General features: G+C 41.7%; 2 protein-coding genes across 5 annotated transcripts in view; both read right to left on the reverse strand.

The window, feature by feature from the left end:
* Positions 1 to 3,181, reverse strand: part of tiam2a (TIAM Rac1 associated GEF 2a) — an 85,902-nt gene extending 82,721 nt beyond the window's left edge. The window contains exon 1 of one of the 2 annotated variants that reach the window (XM_047337688.1): positions 3,052 to 3,181. The gene's annotated coding sequence lies outside the window, so the exon portion shown is untranslated. The remainder of the gene's footprint in view (positions 1 to 3,051) is intronic. The other variant, XM_047337692.1, reaches the window with a different exon arrangement.
* scaf8 (SR-related CTD-associated factor 8) lies at positions 1,638 to 26,496 on the reverse strand. Of its 3 annotated transcripts, none has more exons than XM_035609509.2 (20): positions 26,343 to 26,496; positions 25,303 to 25,386; positions 11,128 to 11,172; positions 10,754 to 10,915; positions 10,274 to 10,430; positions 10,033 to 10,160; positions 9,684 to 9,860; positions 9,513 to 9,592; positions 9,277 to 9,397; positions 8,584 to 8,715; positions 8,280 to 8,389; positions 7,517 to 7,710; positions 7,306 to 7,406; positions 6,923 to 7,036; positions 6,585 to 6,741; positions 6,117 to 6,247; positions 5,759 to 5,900; positions 5,634 to 5,681; positions 5,255 to 5,479; positions 1,638 to 5,074 (listed from the first exon to the last, which is right to left on the reverse strand). In XM_035609509.2, exons 1-20 carry the CDS (start codon positions 26,370 to 26,372, stop codon positions 3,066 to 3,068), a joined length of 4,347 nt encoding a protein of 1,448 aa, XP_035465402.1. In that variant the 5' UTR covers positions 26,373 to 26,496; the 3' UTR covers positions 1,638 to 3,065. The 3 variants fall into 3 exon arrangements, with proteins under 3 accessions (XP_035465402.1, XP_035465405.1, XP_035465404.1); XM_035609512.2 differs by lacking the exon at positions 26,343 to 26,496 and adding an exon at positions 21,839 to 21,929; XM_035609511.2 differs by lacking the exon at positions 26,343 to 26,496 and adding an exon at positions 21,839 to 21,932.
* Positions 26,497 to 26,861: the final 365 nt, after the last annotated feature.

Here is a 26,861-nt window from a genome sequence, read left to right on the forward strand (position 1 = left end):
GGGAGCTTCTGTGTTAAAACCCACACCGGGGCATGAGCTCGCAGTGTGTGATTATTCCATTGCCTTTTGCGGTTTAGACACTCTTTATTATTCGCCCATGCTGAGGTGACCTTTACGTAAAGGTCAGGCCTGCTTTGGTCCGTTCCCATGGGCCCGGCTAAGGGTTGATATTGAGTATAACCTGACAACGATGCAAATGGTGCCATCGGACTCAGACAGACAGTCTGTGGCTTCCATGTCAGGCTCGCAGAGTAAGAAACGCACACAATCAGAACCTAATCTCTCCCTGAAACCTGTTCAACACGTAGATACTTCATTCTCTCGCATTTGAATTTCTCACTTGCGACGAGTATGCCCTTTATTCGGCCACAGATAAATAACCCGAAGGGATGCCGGACCTCTGTAGAGAGGATTTATTTTTATTGCTGCCCACGGGAGGCCCCCGGCCAACCGCCGTGTACATGTTTGTCTGTTTCGGGGCAGATAGCGGTTGATTCAGAGTCTCAGCCTGTCAAATCTCTCTTAGGAGAGGTCAGCTGGCGGAAGGACACGGCCCACTGCCCGGGCCTCTGGGAGCCAGGTGGGAGCGAGAAATTTATGGACCCAGTCACTGGAGAAGACACACAACTGGATATTTTCCGCTTGGCTTTATCCCTGGGAAAAAAAGGGGTCTCTAGATGCTTAATCCAGATCCAACCGGTGAGGTTTTTTTTTAATGATCCGTGTTAATGCTTGGATTTGCCGGCTAAGCTCAGGTGTAATTAGAAGCAAAAGGCCTTTTTGCTTTTGCAGCGCTCACTCGCTGCTCCCCTTCCAGTGTTTTCACTATGAAAAAAAAAGAAGAAAGGCCTGAATTGGCATCAACAGACACCATGATGTAGGGGATTGTTCAAATATATCCCAGAGCTTGTGTTTTCCAACAGTAGCTGGGCCATAAATTAGTGCAGAGAGGTGCTCGTGAGTGCTGAGTCTGCACTTCCTGCAGCTGTAGCTGCCAGGTCCCTGGCACTGCAGGGTGTGTGTGTGTGTGTGTTTGGGGGGTTAAAAGGTAGCCAGCATCCTCTCCTGCCTCCTCCATATCTCCCTTATCTGTTTGCTCCCTCCTTCCCCTTTTGTCTTGTTGATGTAAGCGCCAGATGTCTGCTTTTTATGTCCTTTTTAAAAATTATTAATAACCATCTCCTGGGAGAAAAGTGAACTTTCTTCGGATTCGGCAAATAACTCAACTACTTTCACGAGGGCATTTGGTTGTAATCTTCTCCACACCTTTATTGCTAGGTGTGAAATAAATACTTTAGTGGTTTGACGGTGTAGAATTGACCTTTACTCTGCCTCTCAGGTCTCAGGAGGCTTTTTTCCAGGATACGGGCGGGGGTTTTTTTATTGCTGAAAATGTAATGTAAGTTTTTTATAGGTACCTAAATAGTCAAGTCTACAGTCCAACTGTTTATTATGTGAAGGAACCTTGGAGATAAGCATATGTGATGCTTATATTATACACAACCAGCTAAAAAAGATATGGAATTTTTGTATTCTATATCTGCTCTCGAGTTTGAAGCTGCAGCGTTGATGTGTTTGCACGACGTCATGCGTCTGGGCCTGAATCGGGGGAGTCATGACAATAAGAGTGGTAAAACTCTGGTGCACCTTCAACTTTTATTCAACATCACAACTCCTGTAGACATTTGTTCTGAGAGAACAGCAGACTATGGGTTTCTAGTAGTGTGTCTCAACAGAAAAAAGAACTACAAGTATGAAATGCACAAGAGAGAGACAAGGAGGTTAAAACATGGCTACAGGCCTGCATGCACAGAACGATGGGAGTAATATATTGTCCTCCTCTAGGTGAGTGTGCTGTACAAGCTGCCCGGTTACCATTCAAACTGCAGGCCAGTCAATTCTGTGCAGGTAGCATTCTGTTCATAGCGCTGTCTGAAACAGAGTCGCAAGCGGTCTGGTGTACATCACGCAGTGGTGTTGGGTAGAATCATGAAACGACAAGTCCATAAAAAAAAAAAAAAAAAGGCACAATCCCTTCCTCAACAGTCACCCAGCAAAAGCTTCGGGAGACATACAGGCTGAAGTCATCAGAAACTAAAAAACTACAAGTCCCCACGGTTGCATTCAACAAAGTGCTCTGTGGGTGGATGGTACAGCAGCAACTTCAGTTGCGAGAAACGGCAAATCAACTGCAGTGACGGTACACGACGTGTACGAGTCTGTAAAGCAGTCTTACTGTATGTTCCACTGGTCCGGGGTCAGAAAACAGTCCTAAAGCATGTGTTTTAAAACAGACAAAGCATGTTTATTTCAAACTAAAACAATATGCACCCGACATGAGAACATCCCCCTCTGTTCACTTGATTTTTTTCTCCTCCCCTCCCCGACTGGCATGTCATTTTCTGTTTGTGTTCACTGTATATTTAGAAACAAATTGCAGACATTTATTTTGGGGATACAACATTTTCATGTTTTCATTCTTCATGTTGTTAATGTGTTCCGATTTATGAGCAGCTGTACTGGTCGCACTGTACGCAGGCTATTTGTTCTGCGTAGAGACAGAAAGCATTGGAGGACACCACAAAAGCGTTCACTGAAAACTTTGCAGCAGCATGTTGAAATAAGAGGAAACGGAAACGGGGCCAGCGGCTGCCATTTTCGAGCATCGTGTTTAACTGTATTCAACCCATTGATGATGAGGCCAGGATTTCGTACGCTCTTCCATAGGAAGTTCAAAGCTTATTTTCCCCCATGTACAATTAAAACATTTTGGCAGGCAGTTTGATAAAATCCATTATAGTTAATTAAAATGGGTGGGGGGGCTTTACAACTTAAAAAAGGAAATAAAATACAAAGAAAAGATCTATCAGTAAATCAGCTAGCGAGCCTTCTATTTAAGTACACTGGTATTTGTGAGAGATAAAATAGTTTGTTATTGGTCATCAGACAATAACTGATTGGAGTCAGTGTTCGTCATGTCCCGTGTGGTGGTGGTGGTTTGCTGACATGAGTACAGAGAAGAAGAGACAACTTTACAAAATGATCTTTTACCTACTGAGTGATGATTATGTCCCCTCAGTGTCTGTGACAGTGTCTACCACTGGCTGACTCGCAGCTTCCTCCATGGGCTCACTCTGTTCATTGTCTACGTCCTTAGGAGAGGCAAGCTGCTCAGGTTCACTGTCGGGGAGCACAGAGTCGGAGGGCGGGTCAGGACTTGGCTCAGGAGAGCCCTCGGGTGTGGGCTCAGCCCCACTGATATTGTCCATCACAGATCCATTGACCCACTGGGGCGTGCTTGAGAAGGATCTCTCTTGTGACTCCTCCTCCTCCTCCTCCTCCTCCTCTTCTTCCTCCTCCTCCTCCTCCTCCTCCTCATTCTTCTGTGGGCTATCCTGCTCCTCCAGAGAGTGTGCCGTCTCTTCAGTGGGACTGGCAGCTGGTGTGAAGGCCACAGGCGAGTCCTGGGGTGACAACTCGACCAAAGGCGAGGCTTGGTTTGGGCTCTCGGTGTCCGGAGAAGCAGTGGTCTTAGAGGGGGACTGGGCTGTGGGCTGGTGTTGGGATTCTGATTGAGGAGGGGACTCGGAACATGGCGATGACTCGGCCTGGGTGGGAGCCTCAGTCAACGGGCTCTGACCCTTGTCGTCAGGTGATGGGTCAGGTGATTGGGCAGAGGGTGGCGACTGCGCCGGAGGTGTCTCAGACAAAGCTGGGGTTTCTGACTGGGGCTCTGGCGTAGTTGCCTGGCTCTGAGACCGGGCTGGAGTCTTGATCTGAACCTGAGGGAGTGGCTGGTTCAGACCCATCAGAGGGGGTTTGGCCTGAGCTTGAGGCAGGAGTGGGGACTGGAATCGTTGCTGAATCTGGGGGTTCAATTTGAGTGGTGACAGCAGCTTTCCTTGGTTTAAGGTCAAGTTAGGATTAAGAGAGGGAGTTGGAAGCAGAGGTGTAGGAAGAAGGGGTGTCCAGCCCCCACGTTCACGCTCACGTTCTCGATCCCTCTCGCGGTCTCTCTCTTTGTCACGGTCTCTGTCACGTTCGAACTCCCTGCTGCGCTCACGGCCACGCTCCCTGTCGCGCTCCCTCTCCCTCTCGCGCTCCCTCTCACGCTCTCTCTCGCGGCTGTGACGGTTACCGTTCAGCTCCCTCCTGAAGTCAAAATCTCTTTCATCTCTGTCTCTCTGCCTGTCCCATGGACGCCTTCGCTCATCTAGGTCTTGATGTTGTTCACTGTCAAAAGGCGCTGGGGCTCCACTACTTCGGTTCCAGGTCTGTGGCCCTCCAGCGGCTCCAGCAACTCCAGCAGCTCCAGCACCTCCAGCAGCTCCAGCATTTGCAGGAACCCCAGCTCCTCCTGCCGTCCCAGGACGGCTGTCAAAGCGGTTGGGGAAGTTCTGCCCAGGTGTGGGGCGCTCCTCCTGGTATCCTTTTGGAACACCAGGAGCCTGTGGACCTCCTCTCATGCCATCTCGTTCATCAAAGTCCCCTCTGGCCTGATTCCAGCGGCTATCAGGAGTGAAGCCTGCGAGAGCCTGCAGACGTCCCACTAGGCTGGTTCTGGCTGGCTGAGTCCCTGGGGTCTGGAGCAAGGGAGGCCTGCCTGCTCCTCCCCCTCCTCCTGCAGCTCCACTGCCAGGAGGCTCCCTATGCTCTAGTGGAGGGGTCCTCAGCAGGCCTGTGCTTGGCTTTTCCATTGGGGGGAAGCGATAGTCCTGGTCTTTGCCCTCATCAGCACCAGAGGAAGACTCGTCTTCCGCCTTTGATACATTTTCATTGGTAAGATTTGGGGCCCTGATAAAGGGGTCCAGCTGAGCAAAGGGGGCCCTGGCACGAGCGTGGGCCTGGAGAGCACTGTCGAGGAGGCCAGCGGCCTGCTGGGCAGGGCCATGCTGCATGAGTAGTGGGAAGCGGGCTGCAGCCCCAGGCTGGAGGAGGTTTGGTCGCACATCTAGAGGCAATAGGCCTGGCATTCTCTGCCCAGCCAGACCAGACTGATGCAGTGGGTGGGTGAGAGCAGCCGAAGGGTGCATGCCAAGGAGACCCATCCCACTGCGGACTGCATTTTGCATGCCTGGGGAAAAAAACACAATGACAAAAAATTATTCAAAAATTATTCTTGGCCAAACACAAATAACCTGTTAAACCCCAAAATAAGACTTGGAAAGAAAATACCCCATAAGACATGATCCACAAGAAAAAGATTTTTTTTTTATTTATCTCTTTCGCTAAACAACTAATAGCATTAGTTCACCTTGGAGCGTTAGCTCTGCAGCAGCATCCAATCCCTCTGCAGACTGAGCCGTTTTGTCATTGGCAGCTTGTTGAGTTTGGACTCCCATTGGGTTGAATATACCAGCTCCAGGGATGGCTGAGGGCAGGAAGCTGCCAGGCATGGTGCTGGTTGGAGGGATCATAGCACTGAATGGTGAGTCCTTGACAGCTTCTTGGCCGGTAGCCACAGGCGGCTGCACTAGGGCTGTAGGTGAGTAGAGGAGAAACAACAAATTGAATTAAAAATGAATAAATAAATAAAAGTAAATTCAAAGTTAACTATGTGAAAGGATACTTTGCCAATTTTCAAAAGTATAAGCATGTATTAGTTTTAGGTGGAGTCTGTCATGAATACTTACAAGAAGTTGCTGAGGCCATGCCTGCTGCCTGTGCTGCCTGCAGAAAACCTGCACAACAGAATTTTTTGTGTAAGCTTGTGAATTTTTTGGGGGTTGATCTTCATTTAACTGTCTGCGTTATTTACCTGGCGGAGGCTGAGAGGCGTTGAAACTGGCTCTCAGGAAGGGTGGTGGTGGCCCGTAGCCCGGAGGGGGTATACCCATGGTGACGGGGAAGTTGGGGGGCACCATACTGACTGCACTGGGAACAGCCTGGGCAACTGGTAGCTAGAAGAGACACAAGAGAGTAAATGCCATACACAGGCAAGTTAACAGTGCAATGTTTAACTGAATGAGCCTGCTGCTCTGTCTATGTTCAATAGATCAAGATAGTCCTGCTTCATTTCTACAAAGGTAGATGCATGATCACGCATAAATCTTAAACAGTGTGCAGATGTACTTTTTACATTTTGTCTGTAGATTGCAATAGACCCTCTTCAGTACCTGTACAGACATCATGGTAACCTGCTGGCTGTAGGCCTCAGTCTGGGTGTTCGATACCGCTGTAGTCTCTGCGCTTAACGGCGGACTAGCAACTTCCTTTGCTGGCTCAGCATTCTTGGCTGCTTCCCACTCTGCAGAAAAAGACAAATCATTCAATCAAAACACTTTTTTTTGTAGATTAGGGAGTTTAGCTGTTGTTCCCCACTCGATCTTTGTCTTCATCTTCCCCGATCAAGGCAGGGAGGGGGGTTCCCAAAGGAATTTCTTAAAGGATTTTGTGCTTTACCATAACAAAACTGAATTGAGGGAAATTGATAGTAAACAAATCCAGTTATGTGATCAAATGCCAAGAACTGTGTACAAACCCTGCCTGTCCTATTTACATTTAAAAAAACACTGCTACTGAGTCAATACACTTAGTGTTTGTGCTAAAGAAAGAAGTGCATTAGTAGAAATGTTTCTTTTCACCGTCATTGACAGTCTCTTGGTCAATGATTCCTCCTTCAGCGAAGTCATCCAGGTCGTCCAGCTTCACCTTCTCCCAGGGAATGTAGGTGACACCCAGGTCCACGTCCCAAAACTGCTTGTACTCCTGCTTTACCCCTTTGTTCAGAGCCCACGCAATCTGGATAAGAGACACACAATGAAGGTTTGAATATCTAAGAGCATACGGGGACTCATGTGCCTGGAAAGCTTAACAGTCTCTGAGGTTTACACACCATTATAAGGTCAATGGAAAATTACATTTGAAGAAACCACAAGGAGAATGAGAATACGATTAATCTAATTCTGAAGGTAATGTGCACCTTGATGATCTTGGAACCGATCTTAAAGGAGCCGGTGCTGAGCTTCTGGCGGGCACGGTACGCATCTTGTCTGTGGACCATACAGATGTAGGCACAGCCTCTGGGAGGGATCATCTGCAAGCACACACAAATTACATTACATAGGAGAAAGGGAACATTAAACAACAGGAAATGGTCATGAAATATGGAATGAGAAATAAGAATGATGTGTACATGACAAATAGGAGTCATAAAGTTATGTACAAAGCAGCTTTAGGTCCCAATATGGTAATGACAGACGGAGGCTCGCTTAAAAGTTTTCATCTTAAGATTTTGGAGATAAAAGAGCTGGCTAACATTCTGCAAATGAATTAGAGGCTTAGCAGCGGGAGAAGTCTACTTACATTTATAGACTCAATCTGGCCAAATTCTTCAAACAGATTGGTGAGGTCTTGCTGAGTGGCCTTTTTGTCCACCTGGCCCACCCACAGAGTTGTGCTGCACACTAAGTAAAGAGGAGAATAAATATTGGTCATCTTAAAAAAAAAAACAAACTGGCAAGAAACAAAAACAATAAAAAATATTCAATAACAATCCACGACTACTTCCACTTACCACTCAGAGTCTTGGATCTTATGGGAGGCAGCCCTTTCTTCTGCCGCTCCTTCTCTCGCTCTCGGGCCCGCCTTTCGCTTGAGTAAGACCGTGAAGTCTTCCTTTTGCGATCTCTGGAGCGTGAACGCGAGCGTTTGCGGTGCTTGCGTTTCCGTGAGCCAGAGCGGGACCTAGACCGCCTCCTCTTCGGGGACCTACAGAGGGAAACCAAAACGTTTGGAAAATCCTTCCCAAACTGTGGCCGTTTTGCCATATGTTCACTGTAAAACCACAGGTGAACTAGTTTTGAGCATTAATAAGATTTTCACAGCTCATAAATGTAATGAACCTTTGTCCGCTTAAATACACAACTGTAAGCTTGCATTTGGAATGTAGGGATGACAACAAGCAGCAGATAAATACAGTCAAGCACATTCTTTTGAGTTCCCAAAACACTTTGACAGACTTTAACACAATCCAGATTATTTATTTATTGGGTCCACATAGAAAACACAGCTTATTATGTGACTTTTCTGAAGTAAGAAGTAAAAGAAGCTCCATCATCAGTATGTTTTGGTTTATCATTTTGAAATAAACTTCTTACAGTCAAACCTGCTCCATACAGTTAACACGTGACAATACTGACTCATCTGACCCTCAGGGCAACACAATCAGTATGGTTCTTACAAGACTAAAGGATCTCAGCTTCTTTCACTATTATTATTCCAGGCACATTTAGTCAATTCCACCACAAAATGAGATTACAGAAATAACTGGGACTGACCTAGAGCGTGACCTTGAGCGTGTTCTGGAGCGTGTGCTAACAGCCTTCTTTTCCTCTGCCTCAAAGCTCTCCTCCTCCATTCCATCTGGGCCTTCATCCAGATCCATGTCCTTAAAATAAATATAATTTAATGTAAATGCAAAAAAGGAAAAAAAGTAATTATCACCAGACCTTGGTCTATAGCTAAATCAACACTGCTTTGTGCTGGGACATTCCTTCCATTCACCAACGCAAATGAATACTACCAAGATATAAATGAATATGATTTGGTGAGTTTGGGCAATAGCCCACCGACCGGGCATACCTGCTGTTGGTTGTCTATGGAGTCGTCAATCTTGTTCTCTGGCTCAGCAAGCTGAGGCTGGCTGATGCTCTGAGCCGTCGCTACAGAGTTCTCCTGCCCAAACATTGAATCCTGCCCTTCTAAGCTCATGGCCTGGAAGGAGAACAAGAGCAGTATATATTTTTTTAAATGTCTCTTATCTAAAGTATCTTAAAGGAAAAATCAAGATAGATCAACTGGTAACTTAGTTTGACACTGATGAGAACCCAACTGTTTTCATTTCCTGTTTTTAAGGTTTTCGTTGTGGAGCATATGGGTCTTAAGGTCTGAGAGAAACAGACTGTGGAGTCTAGGGATAGAATCAAAACTGATGAACATTATCACCAAGTACCACTTGTGGACACAAATACACGCCACACTGAAATGTCTTCCACTGTTCCTGTTCCCATTATCTGAAAAACTGTTTAGGTCGTAATAAACCGTGCGACTCATGTAGGTTAGTCCAGTTGTACTCACCATAACACATTGTGTGTATCCCTGAGATCTGACAAGATCGTGTTTTTTTAATCCTCATTATTATTAATATATATACATTAATTAATCTGTACGAGCATTTTCCCCATATTGCCCAGCCCAACAACCCCAGAATGGTGAACATAGTGAAACCCCAACACAGTGTAGTGTGCAGGGTGTGTATATGTCTGTGAGATCTACCTTCTGGTGGTGCTGCTGATGCTCTAACAGCTGCTTTTGAAACTGCTCCAGGTTCTGCTGTTGAAGCTGCTCGGCTAACTGGTGGAAGAGGGAGCTGTTGATGGGCTCTGACACCATGGGCCTGGAAATGATCAGCAGCTCCATTAGATACAAGCGGACATGGTCGTCACAGTGCAGAGATGTGAATTCTGAATCACTCAAAAAACTACCATGATAATGAAACACACAGAACTCACAGTTGTGATGATGACGTGTCCTTTTTAGATTCTTCGCCACGTTCAGAATCATTCCCAAAGTCAAACGGACCCAAAAGTTTCTGCAACAAAGACAAAACATAATCACATTAGGATGATGTGATAAGATGATGTGGGGAAAAAGAAACTAACGGCTGCTGACGTCAGCCTTACTTTGTTAAAGGAAGAGACTCTCTGCTCCAGGGGGTTGAGGCTGTTGGCAGTAGCAGCCGCAGTGAGTTGTGCCGTAAGAGCCTGCAATTGCACCACTAGGCCAGCGTCCAAGGCCTGCAGCAGGGAGGGCTGGGGCTTCTGCTGCTGCATCTGCAGACTCTGTACCAGCTGCTGCAGCTACAACAAGCGATAGGACAGTGTTATTTGAAAGGTTTTGACACCAACAAAGTCAACCATGAAGCATGAGGTACAAGGATGACTCATCTAACAGTGCCATATGAACCAATAATCCAAAAACTTAACTTTAAGGATGTAAGAACAGAGACAGAGAGTGGACATGCACACTAACCTGTTGTCCCTGGGGACTCTGTAGGATCTGAGCCACGGCAGCCACAGTGTCTGTGTTATTAATCTGGGAAGCCCAGTCGGGCAGACCCTGGACTAAATTGGCCGGGGTCGCCGGGGTCGCTGGGGTACCTGGATGCACAGAGATACAGATGTTGTAGTACAAAGCATGATGTCAAATACTCTTCTGACCACACTATCAGGGGGAAATGTGTGTTTCACTGCACTCGTGTGCTCTGACTGACCAGGTGTAGTGTTATTGACCGCGGTGGCGCTGCTCGGCATGACAGGGGTGACACTTGGGGGGGCTATCCCTGCTGCCATGTCCAACAGAGGTTGGATGATGTCACTCTTGAAGACAGCATTCTTTTGCCACAGGTTGAGGACTCGCACAATTTTGCTCTGGAAACAACAACAGACGACAAAGCAAACGGTAAAATAACAGTAAATTGTGAACCAAGACGACCTGAACGAAGGACAAAGACAAACGTACAGGCATTAAATAAATATATGACGTTAATGTGGTAAAAGTGCAAGCTCTGACGTAAAAATGCAATGACATGAATCCATTGCCGTCTCAGATCTAGTCATCAAATCACATATTCCTGGAAAAGTGAGGGATACTATATATCACATCTGTAATATGAACTCTCATTAAACCATGACAACCCGCAACAATGAAAAGCCACAGAGAGGAACACAAAACCTATTAAAAATGGTCTGACCTTATCATCTGAAGGGCAGCGGTAGAGGTGCTGGAACGTAGCAATGATGTTCTTGCTGAAGCGCGGCGCAAAAACATCCTTCTCCATGCCAAACTGGTGTCGTGACTGCCTGACAATCGAGTCGACGACATACAGGCCCGGAACCTTGTATTCTGGTTTGCACTGTGATACACAGACAGACAGCTGGTGTTAGGGTATTATAAAAACTTAATAACTGTCTGTGTCTGGGACAGTAAATGGGACCTTTTATACCAGTTTATGCTACGCTATACTAACATTTCAAGCAGATCAAAGCAACCTCATGATAATATTTTTAGGTTTTTGGATTTAATTGCACTTAGATTGTTAGGTTGTTCATTTAAAATATAACTCACCTTTTGTATGAACTTTTCTACACTCTGGACAACATGCTTGTAGAACTGCAAGAGAAGCAAAGGGAGACACTTTTAAATGATTTGAATGACAATATATGGGAGCAGAGCTGAATTAGAGGCAACGCTGTAGATAATGTTTAAACAGCAGCAGCTCAGGTTTGTTAAAATGTGAAAGACAAGAGACAAAAAGTACACGACTGTCTGTCGTATACTGAATTTTCTCTTGAACCATAATTGTTGGAACATTTCTCCATTTGCCCAACCGGTTCCTACACCACCATCATGCATTGCTTACAATGAAAACAGGGAGCAGTGATGACAACTTAAGTTGTGTCCCGACACTTCATTTTATTCAAGGAAATGTAAAAATATTTACATTAACTCTTTGATCCTTGTTTAGAGCACCTCTTCGAGGACTAAAGCTACACTGTATATATTCTGTATACAATGTATATATTACTTCAATTTTTTTTGTAGTGCAGGTTTACTTATTTTTGAAAACCCCTTTGCTGTTGTAACACAGCAACTTTCCACAGGGACTAGTCAATGATTAATTTATCAGCAACGACTGACTGTCACTGATTAACACTGGGAAATTGTCATTTTGTGAGGTGACGGGGGGAGAATGCAGAGAGTCACCAGTCCGTGTAAGAAAATCATCTTTCCTATCAACAAAAACAGAGTGGTTTCTTAAATGTGTCATTAGAGGTACAGTAGATCTTCCTCTTCGAGTATATAGCGGATTACATTTTCCAGTCACATTAAAAAGTAGCCTGTTGTTTGGATGTTGCTGCAAAGACTTTTTCACAGGTAATTGTTACCTATTAATAAAAAATACATTTAGCATTCACCTAAATGGTATGGTATTGAAATGGTATTCAAATAAATGGAGCGGTAAAAGTATCTCATTTTAATGAAAACAACATTAAAGACCAGATTTAGTGAATGACCAAATTGGTCATTCACTAAAAAGGACTATAACAAAATAAAAAAGTAAACTGTTAGCCATGGGTGAGCAGATAGTTGTTACATGACAGCTGTCATTTTGGGAAGCTCCAGTTCAACTGATGCTACTGGCACTAAGCATCAAATATTTATGACAGTTTGAGTCTCCCATCCATAATGCACCAACCAAAACAGTGGTATAGTGTTGTGAAAAGGAAAGGCAGAGTAGGCCACAACAAGTTTGAGTTGTTTTCTGCAAAAATAGACAATTATTATTGAACTGATTTTTGCTGCCCGGGAAATGGGGACCACTGATTTGCATCTATAAAACTGAGCTGGCTCCTGTGATTAGTGCCTCTGTGTCTTGCACCTACACCTTGTTAACACACCCTCTAGCCTGCGGAGCCAAAGTTTAAGTCAAGGAATGTATATTCCTACCATGTACAGTGGTCACAAATATGGCCTGAAACTAACTGACAAGCTTAAACACAAACACTGACTCTTTGACCAGACCATCAGTAAGAAAAGCTAAGACTGCTGAGGTTAGACACAGGATGTGGCTTGCTGAGGCAAAAAAATTAAATAAAGTGCAGTGCGGGTTCATAAACCACATGTATGGTGATGTACATAAATACTGAAATCCATGCCTCAATGGTGGATGACAAATGTCTTTGCTCAAGCTTTAACCATGGGCACACTGGTGCTGAGAAAGGATTACACATTTCCCCTTTAATGTTACAGGAATATCAAAGATGATTATGCAATTTTTTTTTGCAAATCCATGTATGGAAGGAAATTGACCACCAGGGCTGCGGCAATAAACAACTGGATTTACTGGCCAGTGTAGTAGGTCAACATTTTCTAATTCAGAGCTCAATTTCTACCATCATCCAGTAGATGGAGTCATAGTACAAGCGACTGAGAGGCTACAATTCATGATTAATTATCTCAGGGACCAACTAGAAGAATATAGTTATATCAGTTCAATTAAGTTGAAACGTGACAGATGAAAACTCCATCAGGCATTAGAAAGTGAAGTCACAACAACACATTAAGGATCATATATAAGGCAGTTAATTCACATTAAAGAGATAGCGCTGTATGATAATACTGGTAATGCAAATTGTTAGCAATATTTAACTAACCGTGCATTATTGCAGTTACAATAATTAGCTTTCAACGGTGCTCAATAAAGAGCATGGTGAATGTTCAGGGAAACTAAACACTGGTGGCACAGAACCTCAATATGCGCGATGAGGCGTGTCAAGACCTCCTAACATCATACTGTGGTAATTAATAAATTAAAACATAAACCCTGATATTCATAAGGATAATTTACAGTTATGACCACCAACACTATACTAGTTTTAGTTCATTTGCTTTCAATTTACAAACAAGAATCTCATCAAGGAGATGAGATGCTCCCGGCAAACCCAAAACACCACTTTAATACCTGATTAACATAATTATGAAGACTCATGGAGGAAAAACAAAGGTTTTGAGTCCTACTACAGAAACAAAATGATTACAGACGGACAGACTGATCACTGTATCCCACGGGGATAAAACTGTAAAACAGCCCAGATAAAAAGACAATATTATACTTTTTATTCCATCTACCACTGACGGTGTCCAATAAGGTGTACAGTGACTGAAAATCCATGTGAAATGTATGTGTCAAGATTAGAATTGCAACAGTTAATCGATTAGTAATCAACAACTAAATTAATCGCCAACCATTTTTGATAATTGATTAATCGATTCAAGTAGTTTTTATGAAAAGAAAGTACAAATTCTATGATTTTGGCTTCTTAAATGTGAATATTTTCTGGATTCTTTGCTACCCTATGACAGTAAACTAAATATCCTTGGTGTGCGGACAAAAGAAAACATCATCTTGGGGTTTTAGGACACACAATCAACATTTTTCACCATTTTATGGACAAAACAACTAATTGATTATTCAAGAAAATAATCGACAATGAAAATAACCGTTAGTAGCAGCAATAGTCAAGAAATTAGCTAGATATTGCTGAGAATATAAGTGTCAGCAGCACCAGTCCACTCGCTAGAAAGCAGAAGCCCTCACACAGCATGAAATGTTGTCAGTGAGTTAAAAGACCTGAGGCTCAGACCAGTAACTTGAGAGATGAAAGATGCCTTCTTCTTTAAAGATGCAAGTAAATTAACTGAAGTGTATCGGTAGTCCCAGCAAACCAATTACAATGTTATGTTCCAAACTGACAATGAAATCAAGGATTTTATAATGTTGTGACATGCATTAATTAAAGAGTAAATCACAGACATAATGTGATTTGAGAAGCCAATCCAATCCAATCTGGGGATATACTACAAAGACTGTATTATTTTTGCGCATATAATAGGGCTAGTCCGATACCGATATATTGATTGGCCAATATGAGGCTTTCACAGACATATCAATGCTTATGTTTACCAATTTGACATTTGGTCAATTTTTTCCAGAAAATGTGCATTCATGTATATATTTTACATAAAATAATTTATGTTTATATTCGGTTCTATTTGTGTTTTCTTTTTATTAAGTTTATGGTAAAACTAGAGTATAAAGCCTCAATAACATTTCTTTGTCATAACGGCATTGAAATATGTCGGCCGATGTTTTGGAAATCTAACTCCCTAGTATTAATATTAGCCCCCAAAAATCCATATGGGTCGGGCTCTAGTATATAATGCATTTTCACTGTTCCCAATCCAGAAGAGGGACTCTCTTCCCTCCCTCAGAGACGGTGTGCACAGCAGCACAGAGTGACAACGGAAGACACAATGTAACGTTAAAAAGTATCATCACACTTCAGTCGATTAAGCAATAAATCTTTTACATGTAAGGGTGGAAAAATAACCAAATCCATCACATACAGGTGGAGAAACCCAGCTCATCGTTCATCTGGCGTTACCCCCAAATGTTTTAAACTAGCAGCCTGGATCTTACACATGTTAACCAAATTATATATATACACATTAACATGGGCTTGTTATGGGTAATCTCCTAAATACAAGGCAGCGCATAATCTTAAACTCATAATTCTAGTTTCAGTTCACTCAAGTGGAAGCTAGCACATCACTACCATACTTAAAATACTGAAAATCCTGTATTCAATTTTTAGGCATGTCGGTCTGTATTTTGTTGTAAAAAATATAACAAAAAACAAATGAGTGAAGTAACAGTATTGGATCAATAAGCAGCATAAGTAGTAGTAGAAGAACTGAAGAATCATAACACCCTAATAAAAACATTATAAAGATCACAACCCAGCTTAGGTAAATAAACACCTACAAACTGAGGGTGCAGACATTTGCAACAAAATAAAAGTTAAGCTAAGCTGCTGCATCCGTGTATTGTATTTGGTACATGTAATTGGCTGGAAGGTGAGGATTCTGTTACTTGGTGACAACACCACTGGGAAATCACATAATGAAATATACTGTAACATTTAACAGTGGGCATTATACCATAAGGAAATTATTACAGACTGTTGAAAGATTCCACAGTAAAATAAAAATGAAATCCAATGACCAAAATAATGACAGTTGAGTTGTTATCGGTACTCAACAAACCTGGTCCCTGTGAAATGGATGTCAGAGTTATAATAAGACTCCGCAATTTCCAATTGATTTACATTTACGGTAGCCAACAGTGCTGAATCTGCATAAAACCCTGGGCCAGAGTTGACAGTAGCAAGCAGCTCATCATAGAGAGCCATGAGTGCAGCCTCCTCTCTGTTGTGGAGGACTTATTGCCACCACCTACGCCTGCGTATTTAACCGATGAATCAGACAGGGATGAAATGGAGGGGGTAGAAAAACAAATCACTTTTGGAGTGAGGCCATATGTGTTTTGAGCAAAAGCCAGTGGTACATTGTCATTGGTACCAAAAATTAGAAAAACGCCCCTGACTACAGGGTGAGTCATATTTTAAACTGTTTAGTAGAGAAGGGAAGAAAAGAAGGGGATTTGGATGTAAAATACTATGAAGTTGTTTTGTTGACATATATTTGGCATATAATAAGAACTTTATTAACAATTAACACAGGGACACTATTTTAAAACTGTGAAAATGCATTTTTCATCTAATTTTAGTGGTTAAGTACACACTGATTCACGGTATTGATAAGAAAAGCAGTTAATTTTGAGGAAATATGTATATACCATAATAACATCATAATAATATTATTATAACTATGGTTATACCTTTAGAAAATGGATGCATTGAAAATTATTCTGAACAGCAGCGAGATTCTGCTGTTCTCCACCCCAACACATTCAAGCAGCTCAACTCTTCAGAGCACGCAAGATTTTCTCAAACATAAAAACACACGCTAATACACTATTTGCTGCGGTGTGGACCTGTCTCTAGGCAACTGATCAAATATAATGGATACAAACAACTTTTCAGGATCAACTCTTATTTTAACATAAACAAACATGTAGTTAGGTACTTGAAGACAGCAACAGTCCAGTGATTCCTTATATCCCTGTCATAACGAATATACACTGAGTTTTGATTCACTCACCACTGAGTGCAGAGTGGTACTTCAACCATCAGTTCACTCAGCAGCAGTCCTAGTTTCATGTGATTGACTGTGCATTTCTTTTTGCCTTTTTCATATTTTATACTGGAAACCCAAAGGTACATACAATTTAACAGTAATATATCTTGGCAATTTAGCATTACTATACACTGTAATGTGATAAGCCAGGGAGATCTCATTTCTGAGACATTTTAATTTCTGCTGTTTGTGTGAACTAGGAAATCGAAAACACCACAAAATTGATTTAACTGATTCAGACTTGTTTGATATCTGTCTATATCATCAGGCAAAGAGAGTTAATGCATAGGCTTGAAAGGTTAAGCCAAAAAACACTGTTCTACCAAGAAAGACAATTTCTTTTTGAGCACAAGAAAAATAACATTAAAACCACAATTTCTACTTTCAAACTCTACAAATTTCATTTAACTTATGTCTCATTTTGTTACAGCACACTCACATATTGCTGATTAGACCACTGACTGAAGGTAGGTCAAACTACACTGAGAACTATTTAATGTCACCAGACATAATGACACCAATGAGAATCATAAACATATTTCTGACATATGAAGGTACATTCAGTCTCAATTTCACCTGGTGTTTTTCTGGTAAAAGCAGACAGGACACAGAATGTGTAGGATTGTAAGCATAATGTGATAGATACAGTAGCTTAGGCTCACAACAGCAGTCGATCAAGTTACTGAACACTTTAACTATCACTGTCCACTCACTGCCAATCAGCATTTCCGTTCCTCTACTGTTATATTCCCCGGTTAATTTATAGGATATAAAAACATATTAGCCTTTCATAATCTATAACATAAAAAATGATTGAAATGCTGCTTCATTCACCACATTTACTTATCTAGTTTTTGCCATTCTACCAAAGTAAAAAAAAACTACTGTTGTCATGGCTAAGAAATACAAATCTTCTAAATAATAATTATATTATACATCATATAATTTATCTAAAGTTGCTTTCGGACATGCAGTGAAGTCTGGATATTTTCCTGCCAGTCCACTAGAAAAACTATGTCCCAAGATTACGTCCAAGTGAGCCAAGCAGAAAGCTCTCAGCAAGATCAATATTGAGCAAGTGGGCCAGGCGCCACCCCTCGCCTGAATGTTGTTGTGCATATCCAAGTCTTTATGCTCAAGTCATATGATTAAAAATAAGTGTTCTTTTCCATCTGCCCACAAATGTGGGATTTTTTTAGTCATGCATCTCTACCCCAGACATGCAAAAAGCTCCTAAAATTAAAATATTGCCATATCAAACATGTCTTGATCGGAGAATGCTTTATACGGAAAAAGACCCCATTCACAATTTTAAAACGGAATATGCTGTTTAAACAACCACTATTAAATTCTGAATTAGGGCTGCTACTAACGATTACTTCCATTATCAATTAATCTGTTAATTATTTTATTGATTAATCGAGAAGTTGTTTGGTCCATATAGAGCCATAAAATGGTGAAAAATGTTTATCGTGTTTCCCAACCCCCAAGATCATAAAGGAGCAAAGAGAAGATACACTATAGAAATATTCATATTTAAGAAGCTGAAATCATAGAGACCCATAGACATGGTCTAATCAGATCCAATAAGCGAAAACGCCGTGTGGGAGCAGGTCCTTGACTTCCTATTATGGACTAATGAGTCAGTAATTACATAGAGCTTATTGGTGTTTTGTTTTTTTTAATTCAGAACTTTGTGTGTCTTTAGTACACCACCAATTGCACAATTGTACCTTCCCTCCTTTTACTTTCTTTAAATATACGTTAATGTAGTCAAGTCCTCTCAGTGAGAGGACTTGACTGTTGCTTGTCTACTTGAGGCATTAAACAAGGAAAATCAGCGTGTAAGCGCTCCACATTATCAAACAGGGATCTACTAATACCCTGTCAATCATCAGGAATGGCTCAAACATATATCGTCAACTAGAGTCACATGAATTTTAAAGTGATGCCAGCAAATTGCATAAGACGAATAAAAGAGATGCAGCTCTTCAAAGCTGTCAGATCATGTGATAACACTGCTGCTAAAACTGCCCTTCATTAACCAGGGATTCAATCAAGTAGATCTGGAAATGCTTTCTACTACCATTTACTGTTTCTACTGTTAACAGAAAAAACACTCATTCTACAGGTCAGCCACCGACTTCACATGGAGACTAACGAATGATTCCGATTCCTATCAGTCATTTAATATTGTGTCCCGATCCTAGATAAGTTGCAAAGTGCACACTTCAAGTACATTAAAGTTTTTAAAACCAATCCAATGTATATGCTTGACAATTATATAGCTCTGCAATGCAGGAGGAAAAACATTAAAGAAAATATCTAGTTTATGGATTGAGTCTAACTCAACTTGTCGAGTAAGCGTGTCTGACAGTGTTGAGCACAATGAAGCGACCGCTTTCGGGGGGGACGGGATGGGGGAGGACTTAATAAACGCCAACGTGTTTCGGGTCTATAGTGAAGCTCCCCAGCTGCAGCGTCTGCAGCCAGACCGGCCTGCGGCTGACGTGAAACAAAGGATCGGGCTGAGGTTCGTTGCTCAATAAAGTCGATCCTCATCAGTTAGAAAATGCCTTGATCGGCGACATTGCTTCTATTCAGTGTGCAACAGGTTCTCCAGCTGCCAAAAAATATCAACCTAAAGGAAATTTTCATACATCCAACAAAGTGGATCTTCACATTAGCACAAAATATCAGATGCGCAATCTAATCAGTGAAGAGGTATAGACAGCTTAGCACATGAATACTGATTTACCTTGTGAACTCCAACTATCAGCTATAAAGAGGAAACATGAAGTAAGAGTACTCAAATATTTGCTGATAAAATTGTAATAAGCGATGCAAGTAGTGATGCAGTTGAAGTAGTTAGGAGTTCAAAATATTAAAAGTCAGAGGCAGCAAAATCCTTAAAAAGTAACTTCTGTATAATTAACACAGGGGACAGTTGCTTATGTAGGTTGTATGTTGCTTGTAAGTAATAGCACTTTATAGTATTAAACTAGTTATTTTATGTTGTTGCCTTAGGTCTACATACATAAATTCAGTTTGACACATTGTACAACAATCTGTCACTGGTATTTTTGGCCCTTAAGCAGCACACTGCACAAATGATGAAGTACTGGGCAGACAGGGATTTCTGCAGAAGGATATTTTTTGAGATTGTTATGAAAGCTGCCCTCTCTCTGTAGAAGGGAAGTAAAGGAAGACATACAACACAAATAAAATAATCAGCCACTAGAAGACTATCTACTACCGAACACAAACAGTGATTTTCAAAATGAGACTGCAGATGGATCCTGACTGCTTCGAAACCATTTGTTCCTCTTAAACCACATCTGTGGTCACATTATCCATCAGACACAGAAAATGGTTTGATAGCAGCAATTCCTAGTTCATAGCAGCTTTCTTAATAGCTGAAGCTTGTGACACAGACAGTGCATCTAATGGATGTTAACAGTGTTGCATAATAAACAGCATCACTGATCAACCTTCTTAACGAAAATTAATTACATTTAACATGTCTGAGTCTGTCAGATTGGTTAAAATGGGAAGAACTTTGTGGTGAGGTCAAGCAAAACTTCACCTACACGTGAGTCTGTGCAGTTCCCTGCCATAGCTTTACTATATGTCAAGTCTGTCTAGATTTGTCATAGGGCTGTCACACTGTATTTGAAACTATCTATCAAACATGGGAAAAACGTTTGTCTAAACTCTATTTGATATGGTTAAGCTAATAGCCAATAGGGGCCATCAATGTATCTCTATTGGTGATAGCTCTGACCATTGTCGATCTCCAGTAGCCCAATGTCAAGATGATACCTGCTTCAATTTACTTAAATGAAGTGTACTAAATTATCACTATTGAATTTTGCCCGCTATAGTTTTGCTTCTGCATATTCCACATACAGCCAACGCTTGGCACGCACACACACGCACAACTCCGACTGCACTGGTTGTTGTGTGTAGGTGTCCCACTGAAATGAACGAGACAGAGGATGTGGGTTTCTTATCCTCCTAGTACAAAGAGAAGCCCCACCCTCCCCAACCACATTGGCTATTGGAAATTCCACAGGGTGATGATAGTACAATCAGACTTCAGAAGATCGCCAAACATTAATGTCCAATTAACAGTCAGACAGACCGTGCCTTGACCTCCAGTTGAGACAAGCGTTCTCCAAATGCTTCATCCCTCTGATCTCTATCTCTGAGCAAAATAGTCTACTGTTGTACTCTTGGCTTATGCAAAATGGAAGAACTTAGCATTAGCTGAGCGGCCACTTGATATGTAATGTGTGGAGGCATTTTGGATTTGGCACCACTGATAAAAAAATTGGATAAAGGTGAGGCCATTTGTTGTCATTTTACACTATACTGTATATGCCAACATGAAAAATGGAGCCACACTGCATGTGCAGAAGACACGAATCAGTGCTCCTCTGTCAAAGCAAACATTCAGGGTTCATGAGCTGTGAAACAGACAACCCTGAGGGATGTATGAAATTACCATGTTAATGAGGACTATCATGCCAATGTGACACTGATAGTGGCCTACTTCAAAATGACTACTTACACTAAGAATGTGTTTTAAGAAGCATACCCGATAAATAATATCCACCTTAGACATGTATACTCTGCCCTGTCAATGTCACCTGAAATTAAAGAGAAATGCAAGTGTGTCCGAGTGTGTGTGTGTGTGTGTGTGTGTGTCAAAATGAGGCCTGTTGGCCTGAGAATGAATGCTGAATTGCTGAAATGTGTTTTAGAATTAAAGCAGCACGAGCATATGCCTAAACATGACCATAATCAACATTTTAGAAATCAATTTAACCTTATCAATTTGCCTTATCGCACATCTAAATACAATACTCTACACTAATAACTGCTCAAACTCCATCAGTATGAAACAACACGCTAAATGTCAAAGGCAACTGCATTAGCTGGACCAAAACAAAACTACTGGTCTTTAGACAATTCATTCAAGAAGAAGATGAACAAAGCTTCACCTTCAATCTCAAACACCACCAAAACCTCAAGAGCAACAGTAACCAACGCAGAAAGGGAGCCCACAGTGGCAAAAGAAAAAGGCGTGCCGCTCTGGGTGTGTGGAAGCAAATAAACTTTAAATAATTAAATTCTTCTTCCATCTTCCTTGTGAAACAACCCATACTCCTACCTAAGCTGGTTAGGGATTCTCTTATCTCTTTGTAACTCTCTCCACCCCATCCTCCTGCTTCACTTTCAGTGCTTTGGGGGAGCTGGGAGAGCTGCTGAGGGAAGGGGAAACAGGTGTTATTCACAGGTGGCATAAGGCACAGCAACACCAAAAGCACAGTCGTTCCTATAAAAACAAGAGTACACACAGGGTATGGATCATCAGAAGATCTATTATTAAGGGCTGTCAGGGTATGGATCATCAGAAGATCTATTATTAAGGGCTGTCATCCTTCAACGGCGGTCAAGCCTTTTAATATTGAATTATTCTCATATAACAAACATTATAAATAAATACAAATAATTATTTGTTGAAAATATCTTCACCCCTGGCCTCTAGCTTTTCGGAGAAAAATACTAAGTCATGTTGTGCTTCAAACCCATACATGTTAATAAAGACGCTAAATTGCTGAGCAGCACAAGAGGATTATAGAAGGCCCACGGTAAAGGAAACCAGTCATTGGTGTAAAGTCTATAATATTCGAGACAAATTAACAGAACGGGTCTTTCTGGCAAAATAGACAAATCCTAATTAAAAGGGGGATTGCAGCTCAGGACAATATAAAAAGCCCAGAACAAAACAGGTATTCCGAGGTGGGCCTGTATTGAACAGACAATGACTTTCCAGAAACACTTGTGCCAAACTGTGTACTGTGTAAAAAGTTTCTACGTGCCTAAAATGATTAGATTGTGGATGATAAATCCTGGAGTTTAGCTACAGACTGCATGAAATTGTGTCAAACATTACTACCTCTACAGGTAATTAAGACAATAAATAAGAAATAACAGAAGCAACCAAATCATTGTTATATAATTTGTGTGATTCATTAACAAAATACTGTTAGAAACCTGAGTAGCACTTCTGTTTATTTTATGTTCAACCAGACAGTAGCAAATTCTTTGCTCCGTAGAGTGTTACTTTCAATGTGAAAATTAACCAGATTTGAAAGGGTAGTCTATACTACGTGTCCACGGGAACCTTAAAACCTTCGAAAGATGTTCGTTGTGTAATGTCACAGAGGGTTTAAAAAACAAAATCTAGTCAGTGAAACCACATGAAGGATTTGCAATACTTTGAAACCTTATCCAACACCCAAACAATGTTCATTAATTTACTAAAACTGGCGATTTATTTTATTGTATACGGGGCAGTCACTACTACAAGGCAAGACCGTCTATGCAGGATTTCAGCCGTGTTTTTCAGTCTACAATCTCACGTCTGTCTAACAGAACCTACACGCTGCTATACTAATCAATATAGTCTGTCTACACAGACCGCTAATAGACTCTTGATCTGGATTTACATTAACTGTATCCCCTTACTTCTGTGATTGTGTGCTAGGCACCAAGTTCTACCAATATGTGGTTGACCACACAGCAGATCTGTGGCAGAGAGCATCAGTGTGGACAATGACAGTGGACTGAAGCTGCTGCTACCGAGACACAGACACACATAAGTTGACTAGACCGTGGCGGCCCTCTACGTCAATCAAGTACACGCGCTAATAACAGACTGAGGGGGAGGCGGACTGTCCCGCTGTGTTCTTATTAACATTACCGGTGTAGTGGCCGTTCTCAACATGTATGTTTGGCCCGCGGTGTTGCAGCTACTGACGCTGAGCTGCTGCACAAACAGCTGTCCATAGTTTTATACAAATTGATACTTTTACTGAAAATTGCTGAAGGAATAGGAATTAACTTCTGTATTTATGTTCATTGTTCAGTTCATTGTTGTTATTGTTTTTCTGCAAAGAATGATATTTTCAAAAGGAGCTACTTTTCCACCTTTTTTGTAATTAGCATTCATATGCATACAACCTATGTGTTAATGATTAAATTCTTTACTACAGCACACAATTGTTTACAAGAGCATAATGCCCTTCATAGATCTAGCCTCCTAAATGGCTGTCAAAGTTGTAAATACTTGCAAATTAATAACATGTAGTCATGCACAAGCAATCCCCCTGTTGTTCTACACCTGGACCAGTATGAAAGGAACATATCAGCTCTAACTTAACACTGAATCTCTGGCATGGCTTCCAAACAGATCAGTAGATCATCAGAGCCATCAAACATGTGCCGATTTAAAACGATTTATTAACTCAAATGTTAGAAACGGCAATGACATGTCACGGTTGGACAAGCACAGGTGTAAATAATGAAATGAAATGGTTGAAAGTCCGGTTGGCTGAATAGAACAAATCCATCAATCATGATGTTATGAGGAACCCTTGCACTTTCCCAACATTGAACAGTCAAAACCTTAACTACAGCTAAATGATTTACATTAATGGTGAAAATTGTTACATCTATTTGCCTTCGTGTGGATCACCATTCCTATGTTTTTCACAACAATTACTGCAACCGGTGTTAAATAAAATTTCCTTTTCAAATTTAGCTTATTGCCAATTTTCCAGGATTTTTTTGTTTAAACATGATAATGCCAGACCGGCAGATTTTTCCAACCGATGTGCCTCACAATGTACGGACAATGCAACTTTGACAAAAAAATAAAGTCCTGCGTGTAGTTTGGATTATGTATATCATATGGAAAATGTACATATGATATACCCAATCTTCTGCATCAGGCTAACATGTTTTGGCTTGCTGTCCTCTGAATTCCTTCCACTAACCCAACAATGCTTTCTCACTGCCTGCCTTACATAAGGAGCCCACTGACAAAATGGTGTTACACGAGTTTCAGTCTCATGGCTTTACAGACAGCACGCAGTGGTACCTAAAGAGAAACAGATACTGTTGCGCTGTTATTACGTGACTTTTTCTTTTCTAAAAAGATTACGTTATCAGTAATTAAAGTTTACCCAGACCATTCAGTCTTATATAAGACAGTATAATTCAACTTTTAATTATTATTATTTTAACATGAAAATTGTCCACAAATATCCACAGGGTGCGCGAATGGATGTCAGAAACGAAGTATGAGCTCAGACAGGACGTGTGGAGGAGTTTATCAAAGCTGATGCTGTTGCTCAATCATGGATCCACTCATTGGCATCAGCAGCTCGTATAAAATGAAATGTGGGCATACAGCCACTGGCATCATGTTAGTGTTGTCGTATAACTCATCAGCCCACAATCTACAGCCCATTTGAGAATTTACGCTCGTTTCCATTTCAGCTTGATTTTAAAATTGTATCAACTACAAATTAACGGTCAGTTAAAAAGACGTTATTTAAATGTTTTTAAATGATTTTTGCGTCGTTTAAAATTAAGGATACTGTAATGCAACTTATGGCTTCAACAAACTATCTTACGTTTGTCTCATTTAGCACAATTTATTTAAAAATGTAGGGAGGCACACTTTTAATCTTTGACAATAATAAAAGGGGGGGGGGGGGGGTTCTTTTTCAGTACCATTTCTTTATTCCCAGTTACCTGCCCCATCCTTTAACACTACATACTCACTTTAATAGCTTTGATTCCGGACTTGGTGATCTGGGTCATCTTGGCCTTGGAGATGGGCGGCTTGTACTCGTTGAGCGAGTACAGCTGAAAGATGAGATGAGACGAGAGGACATCTTTAATCACACAACGTAACCACCAAGTCATTCAATACTATCATATTATAATAATACATTAAAACACCACGTGACTACGCAGTGATCCAGGGCATCCTCCCTTCTTGTCAACAAGTTTTGTTCACCATTCAAAAACCCTTTATAGAGTGTTAGTGATGAGGGTGCCACCAAATTGGTGATGAGACTCAGATGAATTGAATCCATACAGTTAATTAAAAAAAAAAGCTATTGATTAATTACTTGCTGTTGAATGTAGAGTATATTTTTGCATTAGCAGTAAACTGTGTGGATGTTGAGGCCAACACTGGCCCTACCAAAGGATGGACACTTTGACGTCACTGCAGACAAATGATGGCTGCGCTGAGTGAGAGCGCTAGCCGTGAACACGGCAGTGTGCACATGCTAGGCTATCTCAAAACATTTGCATAATTTGCGTCTGCACATCAGAAAAGGTGGCGCTAATTCGGCCGCGCACACAGCTACGGTGATTGTCCGGCAGAGTGCCCGTGAGGAGGGTGTCTCCCCCACTTGTGTGCTGGTTAGCTCGCTCCCCGAGTTGACGCGCAACTAAGGCGGTTTCGCTAACTTGTAGCTAGCTCGCTACAAGTTAGCTCGCTACAAGTTAGCTTATCAGTAGGTTGGTGACAAATGTTTACACACGTTATGTTTACACAACTCTACTGGTCACATGAGACGTATCGTGTCCACGGCCCGTCTGGGCGGTCAGACGTCAACTAACCACGACATAACGAACAGTAAACACGGCGCTGGCCAACGTTGTATTGTTGTGCACAGACGGCGGCCTTGTCCGAGGCGGCCTCCCTCTCCTTCTACTGGATGCTAACGTTAGCTAACGAGCTAGCGCGAAAGTGACCGTTTTATTCGACCGCCACCGTTCCGATATTTGCAAGCGTTTCGCGCACAAACCTCGTTGTTGAAGGCTTTGACCGCCTCCATGGCGTTGTACTTCGGCTCGCAGGGCGGCTGGAAATATTTACAGATATCTCCTCAGTCACCGGTTGCAGTCATGCATGCTCGACGTTCGCTGAGATGGAGGAGACTGCCAATATGGCGCATAACCCTCAATGGGGACCTCTGCAGTGGGACCGGCGACTCCTAGCGTCGATTCGGCGGCACTGCAGGTGTGTACCAAACAAAAACACATCTGCTCTTGTTGTGTCTGAAGCGCCATCAGAGAGAATTCAGCTCAGTTACTACACTTTTCTTGTTGCAGCATTATGCCCAAATCATTTAAACATGAACCTCACAATCAATGTAAATGAACCCATTAATGACACTACAAAAAAAAAATTAAAAAATTTGTAAATTTTATTAAAAAAGGAAAAACTGGATTATCCCTTCAAAATCAAGTAGACCATTAAAGTCTTAGTTGAAGCGAATGACAGCCTCAGGTCTTCTGGAGCGATGGTTTTTCTCGAGCTCCGT

Source organism: Scophthalmus maximus, chromosome 15 (assembly GCF_022379125.1).
Source record: "Scophthalmus maximus strain ysfricsl-2021 chromosome 15, ASM2237912v1, whole genome shotgun sequence".
In the NCBI taxonomy this organism is placed as follows: domain Eukaryota; kingdom Metazoa; phylum Chordata; class Actinopteri; order Pleuronectiformes; family Scophthalmidae; genus Scophthalmus; species Scophthalmus maximus.

Coding starts and splice junctions, on each gene's coding strand:
- scaf8 (XM_035609509.2), bottom strand. CDS start 26,372: ATGGAGGCGGTCAAAGCCTTCAACAACGAG. Junction 6,248..6,584: donor CCAAGAGACTGTCAATGACG/GTGAAAAGAAAC, acceptor CTTTTTCTGCAG/AGTGGGAAGCAGCCAAGAAT. Junction 5,480..5,633: donor CATGGCCTCAGCAACTTCTT/GTAAGTATTCAT, acceptor ACTCACCTACAG/CCCTAGTGCAGCCGCCTGTG.